General features: G+C 46.1%; 2 protein-coding genes across 4 annotated transcripts in view; both read left to right on the forward strand.

Annotated features, from left to right (window-relative positions):
• map1aa (microtubule-associated protein 1Aa) overlaps nucleotides 1-16,334 on the forward strand; it is a 64,555-nt gene extending 48,221 nt beyond the window's left edge. For all 3 annotated transcript variants that reach the window (XM_050046454.1, XM_050046531.1, XM_050046601.1), the window contains 4 exons: nucleotides 1,608-1,748; nucleotides 1,856-8,729; nucleotides 8,855-9,081; nucleotides 12,525-16,334. In XM_050046454.1, coding sequence (XP_049902411.1) covers nucleotides 1,608-1,748; nucleotides 1,856-8,729; nucleotides 8,855-9,081; nucleotides 12,525-12,680 — 7,398 coding nt within the window. In that variant the 3' untranslated portion in view covers nucleotides 12,681-16,334. The remainder of the gene's footprint in view (nucleotides 1-1,607; nucleotides 1,749-1,855; nucleotides 8,730-8,854; nucleotides 9,082-12,524) is intronic.
• Nucleotides 1-16,986, forward strand: part of LOC126393455 (CUGBP Elav-like family member 1) — a 377,556-nt gene that overhangs the window by 259,372 nt on the left and 101,198 nt on the right. The window lies entirely within an intron of this gene.

Here is a 16,986-nt window from a genome sequence, read left to right on the forward strand (position 1 = left end):
CGGTTGTTTTTTAGCAAGTTGTTGCTGTTTACAGCGGCTTTTTTGCACCTGAACCTGGGTGCTTTTAAGTGGCCGCTAGCTCTTCTTCACGAGGCTTTTAAACCCCCTGTATGGGTGCTTTTAAGTGACTGGTCGCACTTCTTCCAGAGGATTTTTAGCCCCCTAACATGAGTGTGTTTAAGTGACCGCTTGCTCTTCTTCCAAAGGCTTATTTAGCCCTCAGATGCGGATGTTTTTCAGTGACCTGTTTCTGTTTTTTCTTGCTGGAATAGTTGCACAAAAGGTGGTTGTTGCAGACAAAAGACACTGTTGCTTTTTTAGCGAGGATTGTCCCTCAAACTGGGCATTTTAAGCTAAAACATGACTTCTTCCTAACCCCAACCATAAGAGTCAATGCATCTGCTACATAATAATGTATAAACTAACAGATCTGTGGTTTGCAGAAAGGTACACTGCAGACTTTTGCTGCTGACCTGGTTGTGCACAGTATACTATGTCAACTGCACTTCATTCAGGAATGGTTAACAATGTGTATATCAGTAAGTTAGAATAAAAATCCAGGTACAGTGCAAAGTAGACTCACAAGTCAGTCTTTAGACGCTTTGCTTAACTAAAGACTGATGACTTTCTCCCTGATTTTGTGTTTAGATGGGCGGATACAATTTCAGAGTTTAAAAAAACTCCTACGTTGCAGAACCAATAATAAATCTGCAGGGCGGTCCTTCGGTGGCTCACGAAATGAGACAGATACAAGGTTACAGTGACCTTTGACCACCAAAATCGAATCAGTTCATCCTTGAGTCCAAGTAGATGTTGCACTATTGCATTCACAAGAGTTAGACAGATGAGGTCACAACAACCTTGACCTTTGACCACCAAATTCTAATCAGTTCATCCATGGCTCAAAGTTTGTGTGAAATTTGTCTCTCAAGGCATTCTTGAGATATCACGTTCACAAGCATGAGACAGATGAGATCACAACGACCTTGACCTCTGATCTATGACCCCCCAAATCTAATCAGTTCATTGTTGAGTCCAAGTGGACATTTTTGCCAAATTTGAAGGAATTCCCTCAAGGTGTTCTTGAAATATGGCATTCATGAAAATGAACGACAACACGAAAACATAATGCCTCAGGCCGCAACTACCGCCAACGTGGACGCATAAAAGTCAAGTGTTATATCAATGTTGTAAGTTTATTTTGAAAGACTGTTTGCATGTAACAAGCAGAAACTGTACATTTCCCGTGAAAACAGAAGTGGCTTTTGAAAAGACACAATGCATGTCACATTTTGACGTGTAGGTCCAATGACAAAGCAGCAGTATTTTACAAGTGGGGATGAGAACATGTTGAAACTCAGCAGATCCAAAACTTCATGGCACACAAGTTACATGTTCATTATTCAGATACATGTGAGGTGATGTAAGCTTTGTTCTTTGGGGAAGCATTCTATTAGCCAACTAAACTGCCTCCATTTGACAATTCAAAAAGATTTCTCATCTTTCCATTACAGTCCCATTTAACTTTTTTTGTTGTGATGTTGACTTTTTATGACAAAGCATTTTTGTTAGCTGTATTATAGTTGGTTATTTTGTACTCTGCCTAGATTCGCACTTTGATCACTGACTTTGCGGGAAATAAGTTGCTGATATTGAGCGGCCAAGGCTCTGAGCAGGGAGGTGACATCCTACTGCAAGGTGGAGCCTTCACCTGGCAACACTTCTCTGACATCATCTCCAACCCTCAAGTAAGCCGAGTGCACTTTCTCTTTGAATACTTCTTTACAATGTCTGGATCAACTTCTGTAAATCTACAGTTATTTTAGGTTGTTTTTCACTGTTGCTGTGTTCCCAGGTGATTGAACTTCTGTCCAGCGCCTCCTCAGAGCAGCCGTCCAGGCTTACTGTTTCCTGTCAGGGAGACGGGGGCTGGAGCTCCCTTGGCCAAAGCCAGGAGCAACAGTCGCTTCAAAATCTTCTGGAATACCGCCTGAACCCTGAACCTCACCTTCCCAACATGGACGGAGTCACAGAGTTCACCGAGTACGTCTCAGAGACAGTGGATGTGCCGTCGTCCTTTGACCTCCTGGAGCCCCCGACCTCTGGAGGCTTTCTGAAGCTGTCCAAGCCATGCTGCTACATCTTCCCTGGAGGCAGGGGAGACTCTGCTCTGTTTGCTGTCAATGGATTCAACATCCTGGTGGATGGAGGGTCGGATCGGAAGTCTTGCTTCTGGAAGCTGGTTCGCCACCTGGACAGGATTGACTCGGTTCTGCTCACCCATATTGGTGCAGACAACCTCCCTGGCATTAATGGTTTGTTCCAGAGGAAGATTGCAGAGCAAGAGGAGGAGCGCAACCAAGGATCTGGCTCCAGCAGCAATGGTGACTGGATGAAGAACCTGATCTCTCCTGAGCTTGGGATCGTGTTTTTCAACGTCCCAGAGAAGCTGCGGATGCCGGAGTCTACGCTGAAAGTGAAGCGAAGCATTGAGGAGGCATCTCTTACATTGCAGTACCTCAACAAGCTCGGTATCACACCAGAGCCTCTTCACAGGGTAGTCAGCAACACCATTGAGCCCATCACACTTTTCCACAAACTTGGGGTGGGAAAGTTAGACATGTATGTCTTAAACCCTGTAAAGGAGAGCAAAGAGATGCAGTTTTTAATGCAGAAATGGGCTGGGAACAGCAAAGCCAAGACAGGGATTATGATGGCCAATGGTAAAGAGGGAGAAATATCTGTTCCATATTTGACATCAGTCACTGCTCTCATTGTTTGGATTCCTCACCGTCCAACAGAAAAGATCGTCAGGGTGCTCTTCCCTGGAAATGCACCGCAGAATAAAATCTTCGAGGGCCTAGAGAAACTGAAACACCTGGACTTCCTGCGTTACCCAGTGGCCACTCAAAAAGACATATCATCCGGTGCACCTCCTCCCATCATCAAACAGACTAAAATGAGATCAAGAACTGACAGCAAAGAGAGCCTCAAGTCTTCACCCAAACCACACTCTAAAACAGCAAAGAAAGAAGCTGGTGGGCAGGAGGAAGAGCCCAAGGGTGAAATCATTAAAGAGAATAAAGTGGAAAAGAAGGAAGAGAAAAAACCTAAAAGTGAAAGTCTAAAAGCCACCAAACAACAGAAAAACAGCGAGGTGGCACCTGTGACCGGCAAGACAGAGAAAAAGAAAATATCCAAGGAAAAAACTGCCAAGCACGAGAAAGCGTCCAAGATGGATGAAAAGAAAGACAAAGAGAAAAAAGAAATTAAGAAAGAGAAAGTGAAGAAAGATGAAAATATAAGAAAAGAAGAGAAAAAAGAAAGTAAAGCCAAAGAGGATAAAAAGAAGGATCCCAGTAAACCGGAGCTGAGGAAAATCACTAAACCTGACCTGAAGCCGCTCACCCCTGAAGTGAGGAAAACTCTGCATAAGGCTAAGACTCAGGCTAAGCCCAAAGCTGATAAAAATAAAGCAGTTAAAGAGGAAGCAAATGAGAAAAAGCCAGTCCCAAAGAACATCCCTGAGGAGATCGCAGCAGCAGCTTTGGCTGACAGGTCCATCGTGTCCTCCCCAGAGGACCTCACTGAGGACTTTGAGGCTCTGAAACAAGAAGAGCTGTCCAAAGTTAAGTCTGAGCCAATCCAGAATGATGTCATGTCTGAGCATTCACTGTACACAGATACTAAAGGTCCTTCCTTCCCTGATGAGAAAGTCACATCCCCAGCTGCTGAGATAAAATCCACTTCACCCAAATCCCCTGTCAAACAAGAGGAAGACAGCAAAGACAAGGGTGTATCAGTACAAGCTGCAGCCACTGAAAAGAAGGAAACAAGCGATGGCTTTGACAAGAAGTATGAAGAGGAGAAAATGGAGAAATATGACAAATACCCTGCAAAGGACGACATGAAAGACAGATCAAAGAAGAGTGACAGCTCAGAGGAGGAGGGTGATGTCATTGAAAAAGCCGAATTTGAAGGAACAGAAGATGACGAAGTCCTGAAATATAAAACAGAGGAGGTGAAGAAGGAAAAAACTGGAAAGGAGTGGGACGCCAAGCCAGCTGAGCCCAAACCTTTATCAACCACAGCCCTGTCAGGGCAAGTAGCAGCCTCCGCCTCGGAGCAATTCTCCTTCATCCAAGACGAGACCATCCCCGGTTACTCTGAGACTGAGCAGACTATCTCTGATGAGGAGATCCATGAGGAACCAGAGGATAGGATCCCACAGTTGCGTTATGATGTGGGCTCCTATGACGTCTCCGTCCCTGACGTCCCTGGTACCTTTGACTCGATGCATGGTATAAAAGAGATGAAGTCCTCTGCTGTGTCCGATGTCAAACCCAAAGCCTTCACGGGAGCGCCAGAACCTGAGCTTGCACCCTACCCCGCCATCATTGCTGCTCCTCTTGCGGAAGAGGAGCACATCTCCTCAGCAACATCCATCACAGAATATGACAAGCTGTCGTCCTTTGCCACGTCTGTAGCTGAGGACCAGTCGATCACCTCTGTGACAGCGCCTCAGACCGAGGAAGGCGGGAAGAACTCTCTCCTGCTTGACACAATCAACAGTATCCCCTCCCGTGCAGAGGCTGCCCAGGGGAAGGACTATCTCCACTCAGCAGGAACCATCTCACCCACCTCCTCTCTGGAGGATGACAAGTGCTTTAAGTCTCCTTCCTCTGACGAGTTCCAGCCCAACGTTCCTGAGATAGAACCTGATGCAAAGATCAAAACAGTCCACGACGAAGAGGACGATGAGGAAGACGAGGACGAGGACCAGACTCCAAACGTTGACATCCCTCTTGGTAAACTCCAAGAAGGCTACGAACATGCAGCCTTCATGATGCAACAGGAGAAGCAGAAATCTCCCTCTGCTGCTGTTTCTCCTCCTTCTCCTCTCTTCTCTTCCACGCAGGCTGTCAAAGACAACCAGTCTCTCTTTAGCACAGAGGAATTTAAGACTGGTGCTGATGTAAAGCCTTTTTCACCCCCTCCATCTTTTTCCCCAGGGTTAGAGTCCCACTCCAGGCAGGAGAGTGAGGAGAGATGTGTAAGTCCAGATGACAGCACCATGAAACTGGCTTCACCCACTCAATCTGTGCCTACAAGCAGCGGCTACTCTCCGACAGAAGAGAAACCCTTTAAGACAGAAGACAAAGATGAAGCATTGATCGGTGTTAAAGCTGACTCCCAGAAATCTGTCACTATCTTAGACAGTACCGCTTATATTGGTCTGGAAGGTGACAAGACACCGTCTGAAGAGTCTGAAGAATCCAACGAGGAAGAGGATGATTATTACGCCAAAAAGGATCTGCAGCCGACTGTTAAGGCCAAACTGATGGAGGCAAAAGAGGGGTGCTTCTTGGATGACGACTTCGGCTCTGAGGCAAAATCTGAAAAGATAGAAACAGAAGTCAAGGGCTCCGACAAGATACAGGTGTCTTTTAGCACAGAGGAGAAACCAAAACCTCAAGTGATGTTCTCAGATGAAGATGAAGATGAAGATGAAAAAGACGATGATTTCCCAGGTGGGGTGAGGCCAGATGAGAGCACAGAGAAAACAGATGTCTCTTTAAAAGAGCCTGAGAAAAGTGTTCATTTCAGTCTCTATAATTTCCCAGAGAAGGAGCCCAAAGAAAAGGCTATATATATTAGACAGGACACGCCCTATGTGCACGGCAAAACATTCTCCTACAGTGACTTTTATGGCTCAGTGGACTCTGATTCATATCGTCAGGAGTCCTTAGATAAAGTGGAGAAGGACACTGTAAAAGGTGAAGAGGATTCCCAAAAACCTGAGCACCCCTCCCCGTTACCATCCACAGACAAGATGTCAGAGAAGGAGGAGTTTACCGCCTCTTACGGAAAAGAGTCCTCAACATCATCATGGCTCGACTCCAAGAGCCCTTCTGCTACACCTCCGTTTGAAGAGGTCAAAGGAAAGGAAACATTTGAGTACAGCACAGGGAGCCGATTCCCTTCAGTGGCTGACAGACCTGAGGCCTCGTCCACTTCTTTATCATCAGAAAAAGACTCATCTTTTAAGAGCCCGACTGACACCAAGCCCCAGACGTACTCCTCAATGACAGCGTTTGATGAAGGCAAACCTGCTGTCACAGGCTATGGTGAGAAAGGAGCGTGTTTGGAGGTCGATATGCGAAAACTAACTGCAAGGGATGAGGAGGACTATGATGATGATGAAGTTGTCGATGATGACGAGGAGGACGAGGAAGATGAAGAGGAGGAGGAGGAGGAGGAAGACGAAGGGGCTGTTGATTCTGATATGGAGAAAGGCGCCAAAGAGAAGTCTGAGAAGGAAGTAAAAAGTCCAGTCAGTGAAATGTTTGGCTCCAATAGGCCTGAATTTATGGTTTCTATGGCTGGATACGGCTACAACAGCCAGGGGAAGCCGAGTAGCTCTGGCTCACTCACAAAGACTGAACAGGAAGCGAAGATTGACTCCTCATCCCTCAGTTCAAAGCCAACGGATTTAGGCGCTACGGGTTTCTCTGGCTACTCCTCAGGGTTTGAGTACTCATATGGAAGCAGTGAGAAAGACTCATTTTTAGCAAGTCAGACCACCGACAAAGGTAAAGACGATTTCACTTTGAAATCAACAGAGGGCAGTTATTACCAAAATGACAGAGCTGATCCTGATTTTGAGAAACAGAAGACACCAGACCTTCTGAGTAAGAGATCACTGGACACAAGCTTCCAGTACACGACCACTGCTGCCCCCGCGTATTCCTCCTCTTCAGCTTATAGCTACTCCTCCTCCACCTCGGGCTCCCTCTCCACCAGCCGTCAGTTCGGAGAGGAGCTGGAGACGCCTGCTGAGCCTCTCTTTGAGTACTCCTCCTTTAAAGATGAACACTCATTGGTCATGGATCCCCCCTTCCCTGGCTCAGCTGGCGCCAAAGATGACTACTTAGAAGTGTCTGAGAAACAGATCACAGCTACAACCACGGCTGAGTCCACCTCCAGTTTAGCTCGCTTCTCTCCCCTCAGCCCATTTGAGGAGGTCAAATCCTTTCCCTCGCTCTCATCTGCTGTCTCTGCTGAAGACAAGAAGGATCATACAACATCAGGTGGCATTACGGACAAAGGCCCTCAATCTGAATGCTTCTATAAGGCTGATTGGTCTGAAGGGTCCAAGCTGGACACAGCTGTTGGGTTTGGGGCCTCAGCAGGACCGTTTGCTCAACCTTCAGAACTCTCCAAGGACAAAGAGGCAGCCAGTGCCGCTCTGTTTGGCGTGACTTCCTCACCACGTCCAGACATAGAAGGCAAGCATTACTTTGAGGAGACTGACAGCAGTGAGGAGGAGGATGAGGAGGCGTACATGCGTGAGATGACTCGCAGGTCGCCTTCCAGTGGCCTGGCTGGTAGCCTCTCATTCTCTGACAAGCCTGTTGCTCCAGCCATCAGTGAAAAGACAGCTGGTGCACTCCCCGATGTTCTCGGCTCCTACATGCCCTCACCTCTCCAGGCCAGCAAGCCAGATACAGTCAACGGCCCCATGGAGGTCAGCACAAGCTCCGCCCTCCCTGCTGGAGCAGCAGCAGCCAGTGGTGCAGCTTCAGGCCCAGCCAAAGTGGAGCCCAGAGAGGGAGCAGCAGCTTACAGGAGTTCTTATGAGTGGGAGATGTCAAAGCCCCAGATGGGGATGGTTCCCGGAGACTCCCCTCCTCATTACCGTCATGATGATGAGTTTGAGGAGGAGTGTGAGATGGAGCCAGAGCATCCTGCCCGCCCGCTGTCACTCTCTTCAACCGATCAGCCGTTTCGCGCACCATTCTACGCTGAAGAGTGCAGCCAAGGAGGGCAGGATGATGATGATGATGACAGCGATCAGGATCTCGCTGGTGATGTGCCCATGGGAGCCACCTCCTTGTATACCAGCCGCAGCTCTCCTGGATATTCCTCCTCCGAGTACAGGCAGTCCAAACATGACCTCTCCCCTTCCTTCATTAACCCATGTATGCGGCAGTTATCCAGTGACGAGGATGATGAGGAGCATGGACGCAGAAGTGACCAATCACAGGAGGGCGATGATCACGATCTGTCGGTCAAGAGACGAGCTCACAAACAGCCTCATCATCACCAGTCTCATAGCAGGGACAGCAGCTCTCTGCACCACACTGGTGGCATGTCAGCAGGGCTCGGTCTGGCCACAGAGGACACACCGCCCACCTCCGTCAGCGAGTCTTTAAACTCACAGTCAGACTCTGATGTGCCTCCAGGCACTGAGGAATACCCCTCGGCCACTGGTGAAGGCAACATGGACTCAGATGAGGATGCAGACTACATGCCTGCTGATAAATTATCTGCCTCAGGAGGAGGCAGCCATCATTCCTCTAGGAGGAGCAATGACCCTCCTCCTGCTCCCCTCATGGACCCCTGCCCTCACCCCCCACGCCCAGACGTTTGCATGGTGGATCCTGACTCTTTGGAAAATGGCTTGGTTAAGAAAGAGCCAAAAGCCAAGGGCTTAAAGAAGACTTCGGGGAAAACCAAATCATCATCCCCAGCCAGGCGCAAGAGGTCCCCCATGCCTGTCAAACAGACGCCGTCTCCTCGCAGCACCTCGCTGAAGAAGAAGGACACAGACAAGAGCTCGCGTATGTCTCGTCTGTCAGACGGACAGGGCTCCAAAGACGATGACCTCTCCAGGTCGAGCTACAACCCCGGCAAAGGGCTGACTAACGGAGTCAAGAGCAGTTCAGGTGAGCAAATGGTTCAAAAGGTAAAAGCTTTTCACATATAAATGACGTAAAACTCTACAGCACAGATTTAGTAAGATAAATGTGTTTTGCACGTAGTGACGGTTTACTTTCATTCTCTACTCCAGGTTCTCAGAAGTCCGGCTCTGCAGCTGCTTCTGGCCTCCCTATTTATGTGGACTTGGCCTACATTCCCAACCACTGCAGTGCCAAGAACGTGGACCAAGAGTTTTTTAAACGCATTCGTTCTGCGTACTATGTGGTGAGCGGGAACGATGCAGCAAGTGGAGAACCAAGCCGAGGAGTCCTGGATGCACTGCTGGATGGCAAAGCTCAGTGGGGATCAAACCTGCAGGTAACATTTCCAACTCGCTGAAGCTAACTTCTGTTCTAAGAGTTCTTTATGCCTTTTGCTTCCAAACGCTTCATTTTAACCAACAAACTAAATGATTTTCACACACAAAATGAAGTTTAAAGTTTAGAGTTACGCAAAAGGGAGAGCTGGTAAAAACCTGACTTAGAGTAAGGTACAAAAACAGTTAACAGAACATTTAACATTGTTGAAGTTAGCAGTGATGATAGCCTGGTTCCAGACCATAGACCCCGCCCACTCAACTGAGTAGGCTTGCATCTCTGGTCTGGCATACTGCAATGAATTTGCGATTTATCTCGTCCAAACGATGGACAGACCAATGAACGCCGGGGGTGGGGGCGGGTCTAGAGATTAGCCAATCAGCGCCACGTTGATGTCAAGCTGTACGACGGTGGGTAACTGGTGAGGATAGCAACAATGGCGACCGCTACAGATCCTACAGACCACATTAACGATGCTATCGAGGTATTTCGCCACTACTCGCGTTAATGGAGGATCAAATAAAGGAAGCTGCTAAACTGGATTTAACGGCGATGCAGCTGGGCGTGCACGACGACGGAGACATTTTAAACGAGCAATGCTCGCTTGTTTTCGGCACCTCCGAGGCATGGATACTAATGACGTCAGATTCTGGGTGAGTCGTTGATCTCTACTGATTGGTTAGGGAAAAATCAAATTCCCTCCCCCTTGTAAATCGCCTTCAATGGAGGCGATGTCAGACTGAAGGTTCTGAGAGCTTCAGTCTGACACTCAGGCTACAGTGATGATGTTTCTCACTATAATTGTTTCTGTAGTGAAACTAAATACCAAACATTAATAACTCATGGATGCATTGCAGTGATGCGCGCTGCACCAGACTGCCGAGGTGAAGATGTATTTATGATTAACTTTGATTTCGATTTACTGGTCGATCTATATCCTAACCCTCACCTATGGTCATGAGCTCTGGGTAATGACCAGAAGAATGAGGTCGTGGCCAAAATTAGTTTCCTCTGTGGGCCTTAGAGATAGGGGGAGGAGCTCAGACATCTGGAGGGAGCTCGGAGTAGAGCCGCTGCTCCTTCATGTCAAAGTTGAGGTTATTTAGGCATCTGATCAGGATCCTCCTGGGCACCTCCTGTTAGAGGTGTTTCAGGCATGTCCCACTGGTAGGAGGCCCCGGGGCAGACCCAGAACATACTTGAAGGATAACATATCTGATCTGGACTGGTAACGCCTCAGGATCCTCCAGGAGGAGCTGGAAGGCGTTGCTGGGGAGAGGGACGTCTGGGGTGCTTCGCTTCACCTGCTGCCCCTGCGACCCAGCCCCAGATAAGCGGATGAAAATGGATGGATGGATGAAGTGTAACATATTGGTGGTTTGTGGAAACATGCAGTTCCAATATTTTTTTCTGGTGACTGGGCTGATTATACAGTAGGTGATGTTACACTGTCAGGTTACAATGGAGGGTGTTCAAAAATGACTGACCACAAATAGTATCAAAAACAGGGTTTGAATTCATGACGATCTGAAGGATTATAGGATTATAGCTAGGCACTACATGGATACAGTAATACAGGACTGTCAGTGCAACAGTCAATGGGGAGAACACTAACAATTACTTCATCACTCAGTCCAAACAATGGTGTAACTTCATCACTCACCCACGGACAGGCTTTTGAGTTCAGGGCTGGCCCTGCCTGCTGCAGTCCAACCAAAAATACTTTAGACTCAGTACATTTACATGACATTAGAGAAAATCCATTTATTTTGTTAGTCTGACTGAAATCGCACTAAATTGAATTTCACAAAATGAACTAACACACCTAGGTAATGTGATCGGGAGTTGAATTCCTCCTGCATGTATACAGTCAATCAGACCCAAACTAGCCGAGGCGCTCTGAGCATGCTCCACAGTTTCCGCCCCGGGCTTTGACCCGGAAGTCCAATAGCATTAAATGTGTAAGAGAAGAAGAAGCCGGTAACAACATGGAGAAATCTACATCCAGAGCCGTGACTTTTTGGACGGACGAGGGGACACAGTTCATGTGTCAGCTGAATGAGTTGAATATTTTTAAATACCAGTTAGCTGCTAGCTAACCGTAGCTAACTTGTTTGTCCATTGTTTGGTCTGTGATGTAATAGGTCAACAGGAAAAAGGTCCAATACTAATGTTGTGTACCCACCAAACGCGAATTCGCAAATTCACACATCGAGATTACATACAAAGTCAATGCAAAGACGCGATTAGATGCAAATTCGCGCTGGGAGGCTTGATGGACGCGTCTAGCGCGCTGCGATAGACGCGTAGGCGCGGCGCAATAGCCGCGAAATTCGCGTCCATCGCCTCATCACTCGAGTTGAAAATATTGAACTTTTGAGGCGAATTCGCGTGACGCTGTGCCGCGAAAGCCAATCAGTGTTGAGATTCTCCCGACGTCACTGGCGTCATGACGTCAGTGACGTCTTGACGCCCTGACGTCCAGTTGTTGACACAACAATAAACTGCTACTCACCGGAGACAGATGGACAGGTGACAGGTGTCTGGAAAAAAAGAAACCTTTCTACGCTGAATTTAATTTGAGTAGACAAAATGAACCTATTTACATTACTGACAGGTGCTCCGCAGCTGAAATGGAGCACCTGTAGTTGGTGTCCTGCCGGGAGATCCTGGCGCCAACCCTAGCTAGCAGGTCTTCAAACTGGGCAGCAGTCAGCCTGAAGTACCGCTGGAACCGACTGTCGTCCAGGCGGAGCTCCTGTAGGAGACGGTGGAACTCGCCGAGCTCAGTGCGCCCCCGCAGGGTATCATGCACCCAGAACCGACGGCGGCGTTTGGCCCTCAGTCGAATCTGGGACCTCCAGAGCAGGTACAGTGCAGCGATCGTGGTGATCTCAGCCATGGTCGATGAGAGAAAGAAATGGCGGAAGTAATGTTGTTGTTATCTAGTGAAAATGGGCGGGCTCGTACTCACGTGTCTGACGCGATAACACAAATTTTACTAAAAATGGCCCAGCGTCCAAACTCGAGCGAGTAGCGCGATGAATTTTCATTTACTCGAGTAAATCGCTCATCGCGTTTGGTGGGAACACACGGTAACAAGCTGAAAGGGGGCATATCTCCACCTATCGTAGAGGAGTCGCACAAACTTGGCTCAATAAATGGATTACCCTCCCGTGCTTGTATACTGGGACAAGGACAGTAGGCCAATAAAATGGTCTAGTCGTAACTGTGCATGTAAACCTACTGACTGACCCACAAAACAGTGTCTGACCTAAAGCAGATTTTCACATACTTCTGTATTTTATGTATTTTTTTATTTGAGTCTACCAGCTCTTGACAAGAGAAAGCAAAGTGTTCATTTATGGCAGTTCCACAAATGTCCACGTTCGCTATCACACTACTTCCTGCTGACACTCTCTGATCTCTTGTCTCGTCTCTCAGGTGACGCTGATCCCGACCCACGACACGGAGGTGACCCGTGACTGGTACCAGCAGACTCACGAGAGGCAGCAGGAGCTCAACATCATGGTCCTGGCCTCCAGCAGCACCGTGGTCATGCAGGACGAGTCCTTCCCCGCCTGCAAGATCGAGTTTTAAGAGCCTCGTGTCCTGTCTCCCTCCTCCTGGCCTCCCCTCTGTCGATCTGGTTTTAATTGCTCTTCTCTATAGCCTGATATGCAAATCTGCTTCTGCTGTGGGCGCTTGACCCAAAGCAGAAACAGACCTGGATAACTGTCTATTTTTTTCAAGATTTTAATTAATTTCTAAGCTTGTCGTGGCTTTCACCGTTTGTATTATAATGGTAGTTTTCTGAACAATGTCCTCAGAGTTACATTATTATTATTTCTCAGTCCTGTAAAAGGGAGAGTGCTTTTTTTCTGTCCCTTAACTCGTCTCTTTCCCACTTCCTGTGAGACAACTGAGTCTTTGTTTATCGGCCGAGACAAAATGCCCATTGTATGATAAAAAGATTTTAAAAAGTGTCACATAGAAAATTAATATTTGGCTGCTTAATTGGCCCAAATTAAAGCACAAGTTTGCGCACTTTAAAGCCAGCAAATAAAAAATTCTCCCACTGAATCCCGAACATGGAGCCTTTCACAATAAAGGTGATCAATTTAAAACATTTGCTGATAGAAAATCATCGTTACAGGCTAACTGTGATTTGTTTTACTAAACTCTCCTCTATTTTCCAGTCCCAGTGTTGAACTTCGTGCCTCCTACTGACATAGTGAGATAGAAAAATATGTCTTTTGAGTATATTTGCCGTAGCATAGGGAAGACCATATTCAGAAATCTGTATCGTAGTGACTTATGACATTTCCACGGTTCTCTCAGAGTGGAAATCAATCGTTACAGTAAGAATTTCTCGGTGGCTGTTCTTTCTTACGGTGAATTTGACCAATATGTTTCTCTCTATAATTGTTTCTGTAGTCTTTGGTGTATTTTTTCAGTGTCTTTCCAGTTAACATATCGTTGCAGAGGATCATGAGGAGAACTGAAGGCAGAGGCGGCGATACAAGTACAAAAAAAACAAAAAACAAAAGTACAAATCCATCATCCTAATCTTTGGATTCTACCTGTTTATATCTTTACATACAGAACGGCACCCAAAGCTCATTAAGAGGGAGGTCGACGAACGTCATGTCTGCAAAGACCTTTATACAAAAGCTGTGATGAAGAATGTATTCCACTACAACAACAGGAACATGTGGTTGCGAGGAGAGATTGTGTTTGCCTGGTGAACAAAAGGTGGTCGGTTGGATTGATGGTTAGAGGTTAGACTGTCACCCACATGTGCCTTTCTGTCCCGCTGTGCTGGAAGGGAAATGAAGTCTGTTTTTCGTTGTAGAAATTTGAGGTACGTGCCGACACGTTCTCATCCTGACTTGGCAAATACCGCCGGTTTGTCAGTGGACATACACGTTAAAATATGACATGCTAGATACCCTCCTCCGTCTGCTTTGGACTTTGAGGGTTGGCGTGCCAGTTTGCGCTTCCCTTTTCACAGGAAATGTACACTTTCTGCTCCTTACTTAGTCTTTTTCAAAATAAATTTACACTGTAGGTAAAACACTTTGTTTTAAGGTTGATTTCCTTCAGTTTAGGCAACAAAAACACCTGGTGAAGGATAAAAAAAATCATGGTTTGGCTTAAACTTCACACGGGAACCAAAGAGCAGGATCTTGGATGAAAGACCAGAGTTTGTTTGGCCCGTCCGCTTCCCCTCCCTCCCTGCCTTTTTGCTGCTCTTTACGCTACGGTAGTTTCAGGCGGTGTTACAAACTGCTGACTGGTGCAAATCACACCCCCGCAAAGGGTGCCTCTGTGTGTCCCTGTCTGGCACCAGCGTCCACTGACAAAGCGGTGCTAATGGACGAGTTTGGTTGTTGCCCACTGCCTCTAAAACTGACGCACCAGCTGTAAATCATATCGCTGCAAAAGATGCCTCTGTGACGACGAGATCACCAACAAAGTGGCGATATTTGACGAGTTGGGAGTGAGAACGGGCTGTACGTGGGGTGTGTCCACGGCTCCGTCGGCGAGCTGGTCTCCTCTGTTGTTGTTGAGTTTTGTCTGCGAGAACGTCAGCGCACAAAAAGGTCCGATTTGTACATATTGAGCGTAAAATGGCACTTTTAAAGCACCAACTCAGTATTTCAGCCGTTGCGTTTTCCCGGAGCTGCCACTCGGAGAAGCACAAACAGTAACCAGTGTGCAAAACTGAAAGCAGTCTTAAATTTAGCAACATAAAATGTACAATTACAGCATTTGCACTGTGCTGGTTTCTTCTAGTTACTTTGAATTATTGCGGAAAATATAGTTTGTCTTGCAAAAATAGTTTTTAGCCACAATCACCTCAACTTAATGTTTTTAAATTGTGTCACTTACTTCCTTTCAGTGGTAAATCAGTGGGTGTTTTTAAGTAAGACTTTTAATATTATGCGTAGACGTGCTTTTAATTTGATATTGATGATTTTATATTTTGATAAGTTTTGAGTACTTTAATAGATTTTAACCAGGAACAAAACTAACTATCCAACAAACGACAGGACCAACACGCCTCACCAGGGTTGCTATTTTATGATCCACATTAAAATAAGAAAAAAGAATCCAGATATTCCTGTGTATGATATTTTATTCCCTCGACTCCTCTAGTGATGCATGTACGACAGACGCATGTACATAAAGGCGACAGCTCTTTAAAAAGCAGAGGGCTGCAGGGAGCCTGAACCTCAGCAGCTCCGGTTGATTTGAATGTGAAGATGCAGATTACCTTTACGTTCTCCATGGAGGACTTAGATCTCCTGGTTGCCTTGGTTACTGTGCATCATACGATACATCTGACTCATCGGTCGCACTGGCAGCAACAAGCGTAGTGTTGCAGCCTGCAATACATCTCGACTCTGTGCAGGGAAGAAAACTTTGTGTGCAGATTAAACCCACCACAGTTTCTTTCTTTGGAGGACAGTTTGACAAAGGATTTCTTAGACAGCGAGGAGACAACGATGTTGCGTTTAAGGTTCCTGCTGATTTAAAGAGATCCATTAACGGCTTCTTGGATGAGACAGGGTTGACTGTGACGTCAGTGTTTCCCTGTTAACCTACTCGAATCTGCATTCCTATTTAATACTGCATCACTGTAAAGCCTGATAGAAACAAAACCCACACACAAACCCAGACTGCCAGACACTCATGTCGATACATTTTTATCTATAGAGGATTTCCTATTATTCACACCTTTTCCAAACAAAGCTTAACACACACACACTCACACATAACCGCTGCATTTTCGTATTGTGCAAAAAAAAAAGAAGAAAAAAAAAAAGAAAATATAAAATATCTCAGACTCGTCTGCCGTGAAACAAATCATCATAAAGACTGTTGGTTTCCAGTGAGCCCTGCTTGTACGTGCATGTGTACCTTTTGAGTTCTCCTGTATTGTAATAGCTGAAGAAAAACTGACTTAACATAGAAATGCTATTTTAAAAGATGTATATTTAAGAAGCTAAGCTGTGCGGTTCTGAGGAGGCACATGTAACCTGGCTGTGCTGTGCTGTAAAGAAAGCCTCGTGATTGTTTCCTTTTTTTCCTCCTTTCTGCTTCATGGTTCTTCTTTCATCTCTTGTTTAAGTGCAATATTCTCTTTATCTCTCTTTAAATGCTTAAAAAGGTAAAAACAGAAAAACGGATTTATTGTTAAAAGGGACAAAGTGTGGTGAAGACCAATAAAAACATCATTTACTGAAGAACAACGTCTCCCTCTGCTTTTCTTTTTGTATCATTACTTCATGTGAATGTTTTCCTTCTGCGTACTGAAGGACATTGTAGCTACAGATCGTCATTTCTAGGCAACTGAAGCTAAAACTTTTTAGCTTCTTGAGACCCGTTATAGTCCTGTCTGGGGAAAAAAATCAATACAGCAGAGTATTGTGATGTTTTGCATGGCAATAATGTATAGATACAAGGACACCAAGTAAAATATCATTATTGGAAATACTTGTAAAGTTTTGGTAGCCTACAAGACCAATGAAATAAGTTGCTTTTTTTAAGTCCACTAGATACAGTGGCTGCAAAACTCTGGGCACCACTGGTCAATATTTAGTTTACCTGGAACAGCTGAGAAAAGAAGTTAACGATGAAACATGCTTTTCAACATTTTAAGCAAGATCAGTGTATTAATTTTATATTGTACAACTTTAGAGTTGAAAGAAAGGAAAGCAGCACCATGCAAAAGTTTGGGCACCCTGAGACATCTGAGCTCTCCGACAGCTCTTCCCAGGGTCTCAGACCTTAATGAGCTTGTTAGGGCTCTGGCTTGTTCACAGTCATCGTTAGGAAAGGCCAGGTGATGCTAATTTCAACCGACTCCTGAAACCTTGTCCCAACAACCAGCAGCCAT

Source organism: Epinephelus moara, chromosome 1, assembly GCF_006386435.1.
Source record: "Epinephelus moara isolate mb chromosome 1, YSFRI_EMoa_1.0, whole genome shotgun sequence".
NCBI classification, from domain to species: Eukaryota; Metazoa; Chordata; class Actinopteri; order Perciformes; family Serranidae; genus Epinephelus; species Epinephelus moara.